This window comes from Rissa tridactyla, chromosome 11, assembly GCF_028500815.1.
Source record: "Rissa tridactyla isolate bRisTri1 chromosome 11, bRisTri1.patW.cur.20221130, whole genome shotgun sequence".
Taxonomy (NCBI): Eukaryota; Metazoa; Chordata; class Aves; order Charadriiformes; family Laridae; genus Rissa; species Rissa tridactyla.
This window is the reverse complement of record NC_071476.1, coordinates 12,090,648-12,106,901: the sequence shown is the minus strand read 5'-3', so window position 1 is coordinate 12,106,901 and position 16,254 is coordinate 12,090,648. Positions and strand designations below refer to the sequence as shown.

General features: G+C 47.7%; 2 protein-coding genes across 2 annotated transcripts in view; one reads left to right on the top strand and one right to left on the bottom strand.

Moving 5' to 3' along the window:
• UBTD2 (ubiquitin domain containing 2) overlaps positions 1-6,363 on the top strand; it is a 61,139-nt gene extending 54,776 nt beyond the window's left edge. Inside the window, exon 3 of the mRNA XM_054217555.1 lies at positions 660-6,363. Coding sequence (XP_054073530.1) covers positions 660-1,057 — 398 coding nt within the window. The 3' untranslated portion in view covers positions 1,058-6,363. The remainder of the gene's footprint in view (positions 1-659) is intronic.
• Positions 5,962-15,313, bottom strand: EFCAB9 (EF-hand calcium binding domain 9). The gene is made up of 7 exons (XM_054217609.1): positions 15,151-15,313; positions 14,344-14,430; positions 12,794-12,879; positions 11,620-11,793; positions 11,471-11,483; positions 9,951-10,056; positions 5,962-6,022 (listed from the first exon to the last, which is right to left on the bottom strand). The coding sequence occupies exons 1-7, from the start codon at positions 15,311-15,313 to the stop codon at positions 5,962-5,964; spliced, it is 690 nt and encodes a 229-aa protein (XP_054073584.1).
• Positions 15,314-16,254: the final 941 nt, after the last annotated feature.

Sequence of the window (16,254 nt, the reverse complement as noted above, 5' to 3'; positions counted from 1 at the left end):
CTGTGCAAATGTAAAGTATGTGCCGGGTGTCGCTGCTCTGGCAGTGACACCGCGCTCCGTACGGAGCCACAGAGTGGTCTGACGTGGGTGGTCCTGTTTGTTTGCTCTGGCAGCGATCGTTGAAACGAGTCCTGTAGGAAACCCTTTCAGCAATTTTTGAATGTTTGAGAAGTTACAAAATCTTTCTTTCACAGTGGTCTTTTGCCTTTGGTCTTTGCCATTTTGCCTTTTCAGAGCTCAGGTTCAGGACCGTGGAATTCATCCAAGCAGCATTTTCTGGGTGCACGTGTGCCCTGAACCTCAGGCCGTGCTGCCGGTGACATGTTCCTCTCTTAAATGACACATGGGGAGAACATCCTCCTCCCTCATCTCTTCCTTCCTGCTGCTTTTGGATTTTATCCTGGTTTATCTGGAGGAAGGGATGTGATCGGCTTTTAGGGGGTGCTTTTAAGATAACCCCAAGTTTCTATATGAAAACAAGGTGAAGCAATTTTTAATGAATGCTTCAGATTTTTTTTGTATCAATCCTTTAAAGCCTGACTTCAGACCTCGTTGCTCGGATGGTTTAACAGCAGAGTTAGCGCTTCTGAGCGTGACTGCTTCAATGTTAAATGTGAAATGCATTCATACTCATTTTTTTCCCCTCTTATCTCCTAAAGGTGCTCTTACTGAGTGTTACGATGAACTGGGCAACCGGTACCAGCTTCCCGTCTACTGCCTCGCCCCGCCTATCAACATGATAGAGGAGAAGGGCGACCTGGAGACTCTGGATATTCCCGATCCCCCACCCAATTCAGGGCACGAATGCCAGCTTCGTTTGCGCCTGTCCACAGGCAAAGACCTCAAACTCATGGTCCGCAGCATGGACACGGTGTACCACATGAAGAGGCGGCTGCACGCGGTGGAGGGAGTGGAGCCGGGCAGCCAGCGCTGGTTCTTCTCGGGCAGGCCGCTGGCAGACAAAATGAAACTGGAGGAGCTGAAAATCCCAAAGGACTACGTGGTGCAAGTCATCGTGAGCCAGCCCTTAGCAAACCCCACCCCAGTGGAAAACTGATTTCTGCTTGTTTATTGATTCTTCTTTCCTCCATCTCTGTCGTGGGGTTTGTTTTCACTGCCCTCTCTTCTTTCGGTTTGTCCTGCTAATGGATTGGTTCCAAGAAATGACCAGCAAAAATTCCATCTGTGATGGAGATCTGCAAAAACAAAACATAAAAACGTAAACTGGCCTTTGGGGTTTGCCTGATCTCATATTTAACACAACAGCAAGCAGCACAGGGCGAGGGCGAAGGAAGGAGCGGGAAGGGGAAGGGAAAAGGGAGGAGCGTACAAGGAAGGAGGGAAGAGACTGTAGTTCACTTAATACAAAAATGTAATGATTCTTAAAACTGTAGGTGGTGGTGTGATCCGTGGAGCCAGAGCAACAGAGAGCACTTTTATTTAAGGGGAAAAAAAAATTTTAAAATTAATCGATTTATAAAATTTCGTATCAGCGCCACATACAGTTGATGCAAGAACGGCAGCTGCCCTGGGTAGGTCCCGTGCTGCGTGTTCCCGGGGATCCTCGCTGGTGTGACCGGGCTCGCCTGCTTTGCCCAGGCACCGCAGGCCCCGGGCAGCGGGGGCTCGGTCTCCGTCCCACGCGGGCGGCTCCTGGCGATGCCCAGACCAAGCAATTGTACATTCCAAGATGGCAACGCAGTCCTGTGCCATTGCTGGCTCCCGAGCTGAGAACGCAGCCCGCCAGAGCCTTAGGCAATAACTTAATCCATGTATACTCTCACGTACTGTACTGTAAACTTACTTGCTACAAGACTGACTTAGCCTGAAGTTTACCGGCTTACTGGCACCTGAGGATGTGCCTGCCGAATTACTGTATATCACTGGGATCATTAAAACAAGTTTTTATCAAGCTAGCTAAGGTGAGTGATGCGCTGGTCTGCGCTTCAGCGTTAGGTGCGTCACCTTTGGCAAACGGTCCAGGTTAAACTGCAGTTACACCCAGATGCAATCGATTGTAACTTCCCCTGCTCGCTTCCTAGAGGGCACGAAGCATGGAAAATGGTAAGGAGGATACAACAGCACACCGTTTTCAGTTTTTCGTGTGAGTGTCGTTTGAAGCCGCAGCCAGTCTTCTAGCTGTGGTGACTCTCCAGTCAGGACAAGTGGAGGTATCCTCACTGACACACGCCCACAGCCCAGAGGCAACGCTGGTGTTTCACAGCCAGCGCTTTCCCTTCAGAATGTAAGAAGAGCCCTTTTGGCAAACGACAAATCCTTTTGTAGTCGCAAAAATCTGAATTGGAGCATATTTTGAGGGGGGAAAAAAATCTAATTGCTTGTTCCCTCAGTTAGTGATGCTCTCTGTGTTCCTTCGGCTGCTCTCTGCACCCCTGCCTGGTGATGCCTTTTGGTTGAGATCAAATGCCCTGTTCCTTTTAAACACGATTTCTGGTTTGCTTGGGTTTTTTCAGCCATCGTTGAAATGACTTCACTTCTTCCAACGTCAAATGTGCTATTCAGCTATGAATAGCGTATTTTTATTGGTTTCTGTCTTCCCTCTCTGAATCAATGGTCTAAAGCTACGGTTGTCCCAGCTCTTTCTCGTCTGCTAGTGAAACTGGTGGGTTACACTGACAATTTTAAACTTGGTACTTTTGCTCCTTCGTTAATTCCATTGAATTCAGTTTCTTGGACTCAAAAGGAGTTCTTGCTCCATGAGCATCAGCATAGAGCCAGGATGAGCAGAGGTCACTCGTACAACATCACGAGCTTGTCCCAGCAGGTGGAAGCAGGCGCAGAATTTACATTGATGGTTGGAAAACAGATCCACAGTTTTCTTTTTGGTCCCTGTGTTGTATTAAGCCTGTGGTTTTCTGACACCTCCTCTAGCCCCGGTTTGGTACAGGATAACCGAAGTGCAGCGGCAGAGCTCTGTAAAGGAAAATTGGTTCCCTGTTCTCACAAACACCAAAGTGACTTGGTTTTTCTTTTTTCTTTTTAAAGATTAAATCAAAACTGATAAATACTAATCTATAACAAAAGTTTTCTATTGTGGAGTTTTTTTAAGACATATCACTTACTATAGTGGGTTTTTGCAGCCAGATCTTTTGCATTCCAGAGGGGGGAAAAAATATTTGATATATAAACAACTCAAAAATCTCTTGGATTTTCAGTGGGCAAAGGATGGTTTCATGCCAGGAAGACACTACTTGTCTCGTAAGGCATAACTTACATCTCCGTGTAAGTGGTCTTTGCAATGTCATTTCCCTGCAATCCCTTCTGGAAGGGGGAAAACTGTGATAGATTAAGGAGGAGCAGACCAGGGTGGCAGTTCTGTAACTGTGAACACTAAAACGCTACTTTTTTTGTAGGATACGTTTTGTTGACTATTTTTTTTCTTTTTCTATTTTCATTCAGGCAATTGTCACCATGTACTGTTTTTGAAACTACAGCGTGTAGGGCTGGGAAAGCTCCTTCTTTCCCTCTCCCCCCTCTTAGTTGGAAAAGGTTCAGTTTTATTATGTCGTTAATAGGTGACCATAGTTTATATTAATTGCTTTTATGTCGCGGAGCAAGGTGATGATCTGAAGGCCGTGTTGTGAGTGGGCTTTGAGTAGAACAGAGAATTGGTTCATGAAAATACTCTTTTTCTCTAACAGCTTCCCCTCTCCCATCCCTTGAGCACATATCTAAAACTGAAGAAATTCAATGGTAAAATGCTTTTATAGGCGAAAGTAAGGGCTTTTCGACCTCTTCTATATAAAATGACAGATGTGCTAAGCACACACTTTGCTGGAAACAAATTTTACAAGACTTGTATTGGGAAATAATTCTAAGTTTCAAAATACATATATATTAAAAAATATCAGTGATGAGGGCATACAGCATGTCAATGAACATACCCCGTGTATATAACTAGAGGTTGCAACATGCATTGGGAGAACAGTCATTTCTGTCTCTGAAATGCCTTGTCTTTGTCCTACGAGATGGTTTTTGGTGCAAACGCCGGTGTGGGAGAAAGGCTGGGGCTTTGTGTCATTCCTGATTAGCTCTGGCTGTGAACTGATGCCAGAAGATAACACTTTTTTACCATGGCAGCGACGGGTCTGTTTGACGTGATTCAGATTTTTATGCGCTTTATCGTTGCTTCTGCCTGACGCAGAAGTAAGAACCTAGTGAAAGTCCACACTTCCGAAGAGCTCGAGGGGCAGAGAGGCACGAACACGCGTAGTCTGCTGGGGCGAGGGAGCTCCAGAAAAGCCGCGGATGCTGTAGGTCCGTTGCTCAGTGGCTGCAGAAGGTTGTCTTCCACGGCTGCTCCTTCAGAGCATCCAGCTCCTAAAAGTTTCATTGACTACCTTGGCCCTTTGTGCATCACAGTTTATGGGTGTCCTCTGCAGAAAACACAGCTTGGAGTAGCTGTGCTGCAAGAACTTCTTAGTTTTCTGAAAGCCTCTGCTTCTCTGAATGTGGGAAATATTGCGGAAAACTAAATAATGCGAGGCAGCAGTGTTGCAAGTTGAGTTTTTTAATAGACCCCCAATGCTAAAAGTATTGGGCATCTATTAAACAAAAACTCTCACCCCAGGAGCAACCAAACAAAACCCAGCTCCTCTTTGCCTTTCACAGAAAGTTCCGAAGTTGCTTTGGGGAGGAGAGGAAGGGGGCTCCTTGGAGCGACAAGGTGACACATGGCAACGTGCGTAACCTTGGTAAGGCAGATGGCAGGTTGATAAAATATTGCTGTAGTATGACATGCTTCTGCATATATATCTGTTGTTAGTAAATAATGTAAAAATTTTTGAAAAACTATTAAAAAAACCCAACTATCTTAGTTTGTTACAATGGTGGGATGCTTTTAGCCATGGAGTTTTGAAAGCATTTTAGCCGTGTAAGTGTTGCCGAATTGAATGCTGTACGTTTCTCCATTTCTGTCTTCGTCAGAAGCGTAAGTGGTAGCTACATTTCTGACTCTTGAGCTGTATTTTACAAACTCTTTTCTATGTCACTGTAAATACATCCAACACCCTGCACCTTATGCAGAGAAAGTTTACATTTAAAAAAAAAAAAAAAAATTTTTGTTGGCGTTTTCACTGCGCTGCTGAGATCCTGTTATGTTGAAATGAAAGTCGGCTCTGTTAGAAAAAAAGGGGCTTTTTTTTTTTTTCTTTGCCCTTCACCGCTTCCCCTGTAATTCTGCCTCCCTCCTGTGGATGATGGCTGGCAGCTCTTGGACAGCTTGTGCTCTCCTGGAGTAGGATGTAGCGTGTTTGAGAAAGGCGTTTTTGAAAACTTGCTTTGGGTGGGGGGAATGATCGTCGTCCGCTCTGCAACTTTCTTGGAAAAAGAAAAAAAAAATCTGCTTGGAACCCACTAGGTGTTGGTGGTCTGCCTTCCAAGTGAACTCATCTAGGAAGCCTTTGAGTTAAACTTCCCGGCAACCGCGCTTCTGTCTTCTCCCAAAGAAGATGAATGTCCTGCTATTATATCTGCAGCTACAAACACTTCTGTTGGGTAATGACTGTATATACAAGTCTGCCTGCTTTAAGACTTTTCCTTTCCATAGAGTGTTTTTGATTGCTCTGTTCTGCAAATGGCTCTCCTCTTCCATATTTCATCCACTTAGATGCTCCGTAGCCGCGTGTGTGTTGCTCTTGTTCATAGGAGATGGAGCTAGAGCTCTCCTTCCAAGGGAGATACGTGCCACTGAGCCTACAAAAGTCAAATAGTTGGAGATGTTTTAACCAGCGGGCTTCTTACCGGGGACTTTGAGACTTTTAATAAACGTGTCCACTGGACTCTCCATGAAGAAGTATGTTCCTGCCCTCCCAGCAGGACCGCTTGTTGGGTATTTATCCAATAGAACTCTGTATTTGTATGTTTTACAGATGAAGACCATTTGATCAGAGCCATGGGGCAAATAGAGAACTTAAAATCCTGACTCCTGCCTTAAAACTTTTAGTTTGTCTTGAGCTCCAAAAATTCTGCACCTGCTCGTTCCCGAGTCCCTTTTTGCTTTAGGAAATTCGAATCCAGTCAAAGGCTGGAGACAGTTTAAGGAAATTTAAAACAAAATAAATTTTAGCTGATGGCTTTATTAAAATAACTAACTGGTCTTGTATTAAAAACCCTATTTGTGCCTCTCTCAAGTCCAGGGAATGTTTAAAAAACGGAGGTGGCTTTTGAGGAAAGATTGAAATGACGGCGTTAGCTGGCAATTTGTAAGACACTTGCTTTCATGTGCTCTGAGCAAGAGACTTCGGTTTGTGTCCTCTCTGACTCATGGTAATGGCTTTCAAAGATGGCTGGTACCATCAAATTTGTACTTCTTGAATAAATATCTTCATTTTTATGGTAAAACTTTTTGTATGCGGTTTGTTTGTGTGTGCCATGTAACAAACACTTGTATTACGTAGGATACGGTGCTAGATTCGGTACTGACGCAGAAAATACACAGCTCCAACACGCAGCGAAACAAGGACGAGGGGATTCCAGTGACGTGACCTTTCTTTTTTTTTTTTTTGCCCCCCTGTAACTTCTATAAAATCTTTTAGAATCAAATAGACCGGTTGTGTAAAACATGCTTTTTAACTTTTTTTCCCCCTCCCTGGCTCCTTCCATCGATGAAGAGTTCTAGGCCAATATAAAGATGCTGTGAACATCAGGTAATTTTTAAAATGCATTGTGTATTTTTATGTTGTACCTCTGTTTCTCGGTTGACGTATCGCAGTAGTGTGTGCACATATTTTTAATCAGCTGCAAAGCACAAGTAGGTTGTCTTCAGACTGTTAAATTATGTGATTTTTTTTTTATTTTTTTTAACCTAGCGAAGGTCTTCTACCATTGAGAGCAAACCATCATGAACTTATATCAGAAATGCTGTACAAAATCTCCTGTATTTAAAACAAAAAAGATAATCTTTTTTCCCCCCTGCATTTAAAAAATAAAAGTAATCCTGGAAATGCCATGCCTTAAGAAATAAACTCAGTGTTGTTTTTCTTTTTAAATTTCTTCAGTAGGGCTTTTAATGCTGAGCTGGCGCTCTATGACTTTTTCATTACCTGTCTGATACCTTAGAGGCACGTTTTGGGGATAATTTCTGCGTGTGACAACGTTTTCTCTTGCAAATAAGGCGTGTGGTCGGTGGAGAATGCAGGGCCTGGAGATGGGCTCAGCCATCCAGCGAGAACCTCCTCCGTCCCCCGCTCCCCCTGCCCGCAGACGCGCTTCTGGCGCCGTGGCGAACAGCGCGAAATAACGGATCTGCCTAATTGTCCTATAATTACATTAACTGACATGTTGTCTTAATTCAGGTCACCACTTTTACAGTCTTGATTAACTACCTAATGTATCAGAGGAGTAGGAATAATTTTTTTGTAGGCTGCTTGGCTCTGATGTTATCCCAGCTAAACATTTCAATTTTTTTTTCTTTTTTTTTTTAATCTTGGGATAATTTCACGGTGGAATTTATGATGTGAGTTAAAAACAAACAAGCATGTGATTTTCCTGGAACTTTTTAGCTTTGTCCCATATATATATATTCCTTTCGTATGTGTGAGTATATATAATCTCTCTTATATATACCTATTCCCTTAATGCGTGTGTATGTGTATATATGTGAAATAACAGGTGCAAGGGCTTGTTTATAGCCATTTGTTCTGACCCACGAGACAACCCTGCTTCCACCTCCCCCAGCATGGAGAAGTTCTCAGAGCTAGAGCTGATGTCCTCAAAGACCAGGATCATAGAACTACGTGTGATCTTTCTTTACCCATCTTCTCGTTGACCAAAGTGTGGTCGCTTGTCAAGCAGTAAGAGGGATGTCAGTCTCGTGTTGTCGCATGTGTGCGTACCCACTCCCCACCACACCAAACTGTCTCTGCTCTGCAGCTGTAGCACCTTTTGGTGTATGAAACGGGCTGGGGAACTCCGGGCTGAGTGTTGACCTAAGCAAAACCCCGAAAGGATGTGGTTTCTAGGTCGAAAGTGCAGAAGAGTTGAAATTTTCTCAGTCTTTGCTGCAAGCAGTGAAATCGAGTGCTGCTTCGCAGCCTACAGCATCCGGGCGGCGGGGTGGCGAGGGAGGTGCTCATCCCTCTGGTGGGGTGGAGAGGGAGGTGCTCATCCCCCTGGTGGGGTGGAGAGGGAGGTGCTCATCCCCCTGGTACCCGCTGACAGGACACACGGTGGGAATGGTTGAAAGCTGTGCCAGGGGAGGTTTAGACTGGACACGAGGAAGCGTTTCTTTACCGAGAGGGTGAGCAAACACTGGAATGGGCTCCCTAGAGGGGTGGTCACTGCCCCAAGCCTGGCAGTGTTGAAGTGGTGTTTGGACAATGCCCGTAACAACAGGCTTTAACTGGGTCAGCCCGGAATTGCTCGGGCAGTTGGACTGGGTGATCCTTGTAGGTCCCTTCAAGCTAAACAGTCTAGAGCTCAGGGGAGAAGACTATATATGGTTTATAGAGCTATGTTATATAGATTACTGTGGTTTTATTCCTAACTGACATACAATTAATGTTTGTATTGTGCCTACATTCGTATTTCATTGAGCTATATCTCTCTATATGACGTCGCATAACATGCTACGACCAGCCTGCGGGTTTCTGCTCTGTGGTAGATGTTGCACCTTCGCTCCCGGCCCCGTGCCAAGCTCTAATTGCTTTCTGCTGGCTAAAGCTGCATCCCAGTTTGGCCAACACTCCCGGCCCGCTCGGTCTGTGCTCCTGCGGACCCGGTGCTGTGTTAATACCCGGCGCTGGGCTCCAGAGACAGCACCAAGGGAAATGGTCTTTAACTGCAGACCTGGTTCTGCTGCTTCTTACACCAGGTCAACAGCCCTGGTCGGTGCAGAAACTCCGGAGTCACCCTGGATGCTGTAGGGAGCATCTGGCTGGAAAGCTTGGGGTGGCTGGTCCCTCTAAGTCTGGGTTAAAAATATCAGGGTAACTTAGGAAAAGGCACTGAGCTCTGCAAAGTGTTGTTCGTTGTGTTCTCTTTTTCCTTGAATAATCCCAGCAAGTTGGGATTTCGGCTGCTTAGTTTATTTTCTCTGCACTGGGAGCGGTTGCAAAGGTCTGGGAGGTGGGATGCCACCTTACAGGCGTCCAAAACCTCACGTCATGGGAGGTCAGTGGCGGCACTCGGAGACTGGAATTTTCTATTCTAATTAGTCCCTTATGCCATAGCCATGCTGCTTCATTAGGGCAGCTCTCTAATGGCAGCGAGTTTGGATGTGATGCCCTGCGTGTAAGGTGAGAGGGGGAAATAAATTCACTGGATTGCTGTGCCCAAAGGGTAAACAGTCAATATTTAGCAAGAGAAACTAACCAGCCTCTCTTGCTTTCTCTCCACATGGACTTAATTAGGTGGTTTCGTTAACAAAGCAAACAGGGTTTCCTGTCGTTGGGCTGTTCCTGGGGAGCTGCCCCAGCCCGGGGCGCGCCGGCGGGGGATGCGGAGCGGGGAGCTGCCGGCATCAGTGGCTGCCGCCTCAGAGACCAGTCTGCCCCATCGCAAACCAGTCCTGCTTTCTGTGAGTCTGACCCTGGCGAAACGGCAGCGCTGGGGAGGAGGGTGTTCACTAAACCAGTGTGCAAGGTAGGGGAGAGGAAGGGGTTGTCGCTAAAATCCCCAGATGACGCAGCTATCGTAGCGGGGAGAGCTGAGAGGCATGAGACCGAAGTCCAAGTTGCATCAGTCCTTCCTCCTCCTCACACACCAGTCTCCGGTGCTCACCCCTGCTGGCGCGCAGTGGAGAAAACAGAACAGGCAATTGCTTTTCTGCAGCGCTTCAATTTGTTAATTTTCTGCAAGCCCGGTACATCTATCTGGCGGCTGTAAGCTGAGCCCAGGGGGATGGAGAAGCGAGGCTTGTTGTTGCCAGCTGGGTAAAGGGTTCTTGTTGGTCTGCTGGGAGGTCGCTGATTCTGCTGGGAGGCTGTTCATGGTCCCTCTCCTCTTTTTGTTGTTGTTTGTCAGTGCGGAAGACTGCAAACATCGTGAATTCCCTATAGTTGAGCGGATAGTTTTGGAGAGGAGATAGACCCCCAGCTTAGCAAGGCAGCTTTGCCCAATATGAACAGTTATTTCAGAGAAAGACCCCGAGTCCAAGCTCTCATCCCCTTCCCTAGCTTCCTCCAGTTTCCCATCCGACTCAGAAGAAATTGGTTTCCACTGATTGCCTCTGGCTCATCCCGAGCATGTTAGGGGCTAATGGGGCACCTCCCTGGCACGCGGCTGTTTCTCGGCCGTTTGTAATGACTTGCAGATGTTGGAGTGATTCACAACAGCTGGGGTTACAGGGTGGATGGGGGGAGCGAGGTGCCTTCGCGGCTGTATCACAGCCACGCTGCTCCTGCTTAACGCGGCCTTTTCATCAGGCAGCCTGGAGATGAAAGGACGGGATCAATGAGACTCAGGGCTGAAACGGCGTATTCCAGGAAACTACTCCAAAGGCATTAGAGAACTATCTGCAGCCCCGGAGCAGGACGGAGGCTTTGATACCTCTCTGCGCCGCTAAACCACACAGGAAACGGGCTGGGAGCCCCGCAGGGCTACAGGAGAGGTGCAGCGACGGCCTGTAACGAAGGATTGAAGAGGACACTGGTGGTGGAACACCGAGAGGAGAATTATCAACACAAACAATAACTTAGGAACCAGGCAGCAGAAAGGAAGGGGAAGAGAAGGGATGTCCCTCAGTTGCTAACGGCTGTCTTGCTAAATGTGCTCCTGGAGCGTGCTGAGACGCTGAAGTCACGAGGACGGCGTGAAGCTGTGATGGACATAAGAAATGACAGTGTATTAATGACTGATTCCCTACCATTGTAGCTGCAGGTGGTCATTAATCAGAGAGGGCTTCAGAGCAGGGAGGGATGTGAAAGATCACCTGTGACCAGGCAGGGACAAAGGTGAGCTGGTGGCAAAAGCAAATTGGCAAGGGACGAGTGCCGGCAGCTCCCTAAGGAGGACGGTGTAAACGCCGAGCTGGAGAGGAGATCACGTTACCGGCTTTGTTCCCTTTCTGCTAGCAGGGAGCTGCTGCCCGCCATGGGGCAGGGATGGACGAGATCCCTACGGCCTCTCCTTGGAACCTGGAGCTGGGTTAGGAGAAGAGAAAGGGCTTCCCCTGGGGCTCTTATCGGGCATCGGCATCTCCATGGCACAGGCATAAGCCAAGGTGCGGCACATGTAATGTTTCTAGGAGTCTGCAGTTCAGGTGTGCCCCACGGCGGTAACCCCCGGCCAGCAGCTCTGAGAATGGACTGCAGAGAGCTCAGAAAATAATGAGAGGCCACAGCAAAACTCAGAAGAAAATAGCTAAATAAAGGCACATCTGCACACCTCCTCCCATTAGAGTGTCCTCAGACAGATGAATATGCCCAGTTTACCCCCCCCAAAAAAACTATTTCTTCTCGTTGCATCTTAGTGTTAAAACCTTATCAATTTAGACCATGCGGTAAGTCACCAAAGGCCCGCTCCTGAAGTCAATAGGGAAGCTCGGGTTTGAGTGAGAAGTGGCCGTGGGTTGCAGTGCAAAATTAATCTCAAGGAATAATTTTGAATTTAGGGGCATTTTCGCGGCCTCTCTTTGGACTGCAATTTCTCTAATTCTACCTCATCCCTAGAAATATCAAAGACCTTGAATATCTTAAGTTCCTCTTTCTGGATGTTGAAGAGAAACCTTGTGGCTTCAAACTCATTAAAGTCAACCAGATTATCCCCATCCCCATCCAGCAGTTGAAAGGCAGGTCTGGCGTGCCGGGGGATGAACTGCTTTTCGAGAGGGTTCTGTTTCAGGGCAGAAAGGTTTAGAAGCAGACGATAAGCACCGATTTTCTGCTTGGAAAGAATATGTGGAATACCAACCGGGTGCTCCTGTCCAGAGAATAAAGGTGACCTCCTGCTAGTCGCACCCGCAGGAAATACCAAAATCCTGGTGCTTCCTGCCGCGGAGCCAGGCAGGAGCAGGCGGCTGCTGGGTTTGGGGAGGGCTACCGACGGCCAGCCAAGCTCCAAGGCCGCTTTGTGAGCTCCTTTCCCATCCCTCCCGTGTGCCAACTGACTCACAGAGCTATGTCCCACCGTTGGATCCTCTCCTTCCCACCCTGAGTCCCACGGGCAGTGCCGGTCCTCAGCCGGGTGTCTGCTCCCGAGCGGAGCTGCAGGCCGCGTCCAGCAGCAGGGCTGAGCTCTGGGGGTAACCCTGGCTTTACCACCCCTCTCCCTCGCCGCAGCCTGCCGTCCTCACTGCTTTTCCCTGAAAAGGCACTGGTCTCTCCCAGCATGGGCTGTTGGTGATGCTGGGGAGGCTGAAGGGCATCGGCACGTGCTGCACCTACAAGCTGGCAAGAACCAATGGGTGAAAACTGTAGACAACAAGTAGACACAGCCAAAGACTTGTTTTTTGGAGAACTAAGATGGACAGCCTGAGCTGGGAGGAGAGTTTGGATGGTTCCTACCTTGCAAAATGTTCAGGGATGGATTTATCCCAGAGGAGGAAGGTTGGTATTAACAGGGGGGCCTCCTATTTCCTGATTTCTTTTTCTATGCAGCAGCATCGCAGCCACATCCAGACCCAGGCACCTTCTCCTTCCCTTGTATTCCATAAGCGAAGACCAGCTCCAGTGAGCTGATTCCCCTTCCGGGGGTGTTGGATGGTGCAGATGTCCCTGTACCAACTCCAGGACCTGGAGGTTAAGCACCTCATGGGACAGAAGGATGCGTGCCACCACGTACACCTCAAAGTGTGTTGTACTCAAAGCAAATTAAAGTAAATCCTGCCCCTCACGTTTCGGTCCAGCAAGTCAAACAGCGGCATGATCTGGTCCTTCTTCAGGTTTGTCGCATATGGGAGAAAGCAATAAAACTGCAGATCTGGAAAACAGTGAGCTCTCAGGCTTCGTCTGCACAAAGCTGTGAGCAACAATTAGCAGGATTTATTTTATTTTAAATGCCCGCTGCTCCCAGACAGGTTGCACAGGCAATTAAAACACAGTAGCAGACAAGAGATACTGTTCAGAACTCATAGACAGTATTAATAAGATGGCTGGATTTATGGAAGAGGTATATGTGATTTCTGCATAGAAGGCAATGTTGAAGTGCTCGTAATTTTCTGTCTTTCTCCTCTTCCACCCCACCCCTGCAGGAAAAAAGGACTTGTTCCAATGTTTCTGGTTTGTTGGAAAAGAACCCATTTCTCTTTTGGAGGTGTCACTTTTAACTCATGATCCACTGGCAATTCTTTTTAGGTCCTGTTTAATCTTTTCCAGTGCAGAGGAGCCAAACCTCCAGATCCAACGCTTCCCTCAAACTCCCCCAAGCGCGAACACGGAGGACAAACCGCCCCTGCTAAAAAAATCTGCAGCCTGGCCTGATTCTGCTCCCATTAAATCTCTGCCAGTGGGGTAAATCCATGGGAAGAGGCATCATTCGAGCTGGAGCACTGGGCTGGGGGGGGGGGGGTTTGCAAAATCACGGCAATGGAGTGGAGAACTGCAGGCGGGAGGTGGGGAAGCCGCGAAGCCGCAGACGAGGGGTTGCAAGCAGCCTCATGTGGAGGACAGTGTTGGCAAGAAACCCACCTGCTTCCTAACAACGATGGGTTTATGGAAAGGATTACACGGTGAGGTTGCTGCAGTACTAAGGAATTAGCTTCAGTGAGCCAGAAACCCCCTCTTGCCCCGTGTTCCTGGCATCTCGCTTGCACAGCTGTAAAGATCTCCTCCAGCGCTGGCCTGGGTTTTCCCTGTGGCAATTATCTGCTCGTTGTGCCAGGACCTGGTTATCGCGTTTGGACAGTACCAGCACGCCTGAGCTGGGGGCTTCGCGTGCTGCTGGGACGCGGGGGACGATAATACTGTAAAATCAAACAGGTTTCATAGGCTCTTGGCTCTTTTGTGTCTCACAAACAGGGAAGGAGGCAATGGAAGGGGGAAGGGGAAAGCAGTACCTTCGATGCGAGGTGAAAATGCGTCTCAGGGGCTCTGCACGGTCCCCTGAGCCAGACATGGGTCAGAAGCCGATGCAGGAGCAGCCGGGCCGTGTAACCTCCCGGAGCAGCCAGGGCAGGACAGGGCAGGGAGGAGCTGGTGAGATGTGCTGTATGTGAAAGCTTTCTGGGGTATTGCCAAGCGTTTGTGTTAACCAAGCTGCTAGTTAATTAGTAGTACAGAGTGCTGCGTTCGTTGTAACATCTGGAGTGCAATATTTGTAATGTCTGTAATCTCTGGTTTTAAATCCTAAGCGATGTAGCATTCTCTGTATCCCTTTTCAAAACATCACACAGGGCCTGTAATTTTAGAGCATTAATGCCAATATCTCGTTTTGAGAAGTACTTACTGTTCAGGCCATTCTTTCGATGAACATCCAGGAGCTGGACGTGCTCTGCCAGTGCCGCAGCGTTTCTCACCGGCAGCAAGCGGGATACTTCACCGAAACACAGACGCTGCAGAAAACACCCAGTTGTCAGCTTCATCTCGGTTGGCCGTGGAAGGTCAGCGAAACAGGATTAGCGCCATGGCAATGACCCCTCACAGAAGGAAAATTCTGCCCTAGAACCAGAGGCGACCTCCATCCCACGCCTTCAGTGCTTTTCCCACATTTTCAAGAATTCCACTCGAGCGCGGTGGCAAAGGCTCCCCTTCCATTCAGCATTAAGGGGTAATACGTACTAAACTCAAGTGACAGAAATTATTCTTACAATGCTCAAGAGCATTAAATCTGATTAAAATGTGCAAGATAGCACAGACTTAAGGATTTTATTTTAGGCTGCAATGCAAATCTCGGCCGCAGACAAGTGGTACCCCAAAGCGTGTTGAGGAGGTCCTACGCAGCAGCCGCTCCAGGGCTTTGCTTTTCCTCAGCCAGGGCTTTGATATTTAGGTTCCAGTACCTGACAGCGTCCTGTGCAACGTGTCTGGGAGCTACAGCTCAGAGACGGCTGCTTTCGAATGCCCAATTTCTTGTTCAAGTTAGCTGTTAGGAAGCTGCGTTGCTCTTATATTTATTTAAAGTGTTTATCACCCATTCCTCTTCCAACCCACAATGAGTCCAATCCGGCCCAACACCCATTGAAAGTGCTCTTCATTCCTTACCCCTAACCTATACCAGGAATAATACGAATAAAATCAAATTCCACTGACTTACTTTGGTTGACAAGACCCCCTGTAAGCCAGCATTTAAAACGCTGAGCTGTACGTAGTCTTGCTTCTTCTCCTTGGGCCGCAATGCCCACTGCTAACGCGTGCTGCTGAGGACTCTGCTCACTCTGGGATGTCATGGTCAATGCAATGGTGATGCTCATGACCATCTGTCCGTTGGATCAAGGCTGCTCCCAGGAGCTTGGGGCAGATTTGCAAAGTTTTTTGCATTTCTGGAGTTTATATTCTCTTTCTCTTATTTATCACTGGAGGAATAGTAAGAATAAGTAATTCACAAATAGATAATTAACCCGTTTGATGACTTGGTTTGACATCTGTGAGCTTTCTGCAAGAAATGAGTGGAAAGAATTCAAATGGCTGATTCCCTTTGGCTACGGAGCCAAGAGAGAGCAAATCTGTGTATCAAGCGCTGGATAAAAAAATGCCACAGCCCTCAAAATGCTGTGCTGAATCAGAGTTGCTTGGAAGCTTTGGAAGGGGTAGCTTAAGTTTGCAAAATTTATGCCAGTAGAGAAATCATCTCTCTGAGCCCTGATCTGATCAGTCTACCCTCAGATAGAGGGTAGACCTCTACCTATGCTGCAAGCCCTTTGGCGTAGGATTTATCTTGGATTCCATATCCTTACAGCACTTTGTAAGGACAGATATCCCCAATACGTGCCCACAGCTCTTGTAGGGGAAATTATAGAGATGACACTTATCAGGGATGCAGATGACAGACCAAGGGACAATGACCACAGGCAGCAGCTTGGGAGGTCCAGTGGGACGTTAGGAAAACCCCTCCCTCAGGATGGTGATGTGCCCTGGAGCAGGTAACCCCGGGAGGTCGCATCTGCTCCATCCTGGGAGGTTTTTCAAGACTCCGCTGGACAGATTGCCGTCCGACCCGGGCCAGTGCTGGTGACGCTCCTGCTCCAAGCGGGAAGCTGGCCTCGATGAGCTCTGGGGGTCCCATCCAAGCAATGTTCCTATGGTTGTGTACAATGCCCAAGTCCCCCAGTACCATAAGGTAAAAATACTATTATTAATAAGAATGATAACTTAAAAAAAAATTGATAGCTTAAATACGGGAAAAACTGAGATTAAAAGT

Bases quoted from the DNA above. Each gene is read 5' to 3' on its own strand.
- EFCAB9 (XM_054217609.1), bottom strand. From the start codon at position 15,313: ATGGTCATGAGCATCACCATTGCATTGACCATGACATCCCAGAGTGAG. The intron at 12,880-14,343 runs GTAAGTACTTCT...ACTGTTTTCCAG, and splicing joins TCGAAAGAATGGCCTGAACA to ATCTGCAGTTTTATTGCTTT. The intron at 11,794-12,793 runs GTGAGGGGCAGG...GCCCTGAAACAG, and splicing joins TTGACTTGCTGGACCGAAAC to AACCCTCTCGAAAAGCAGTT.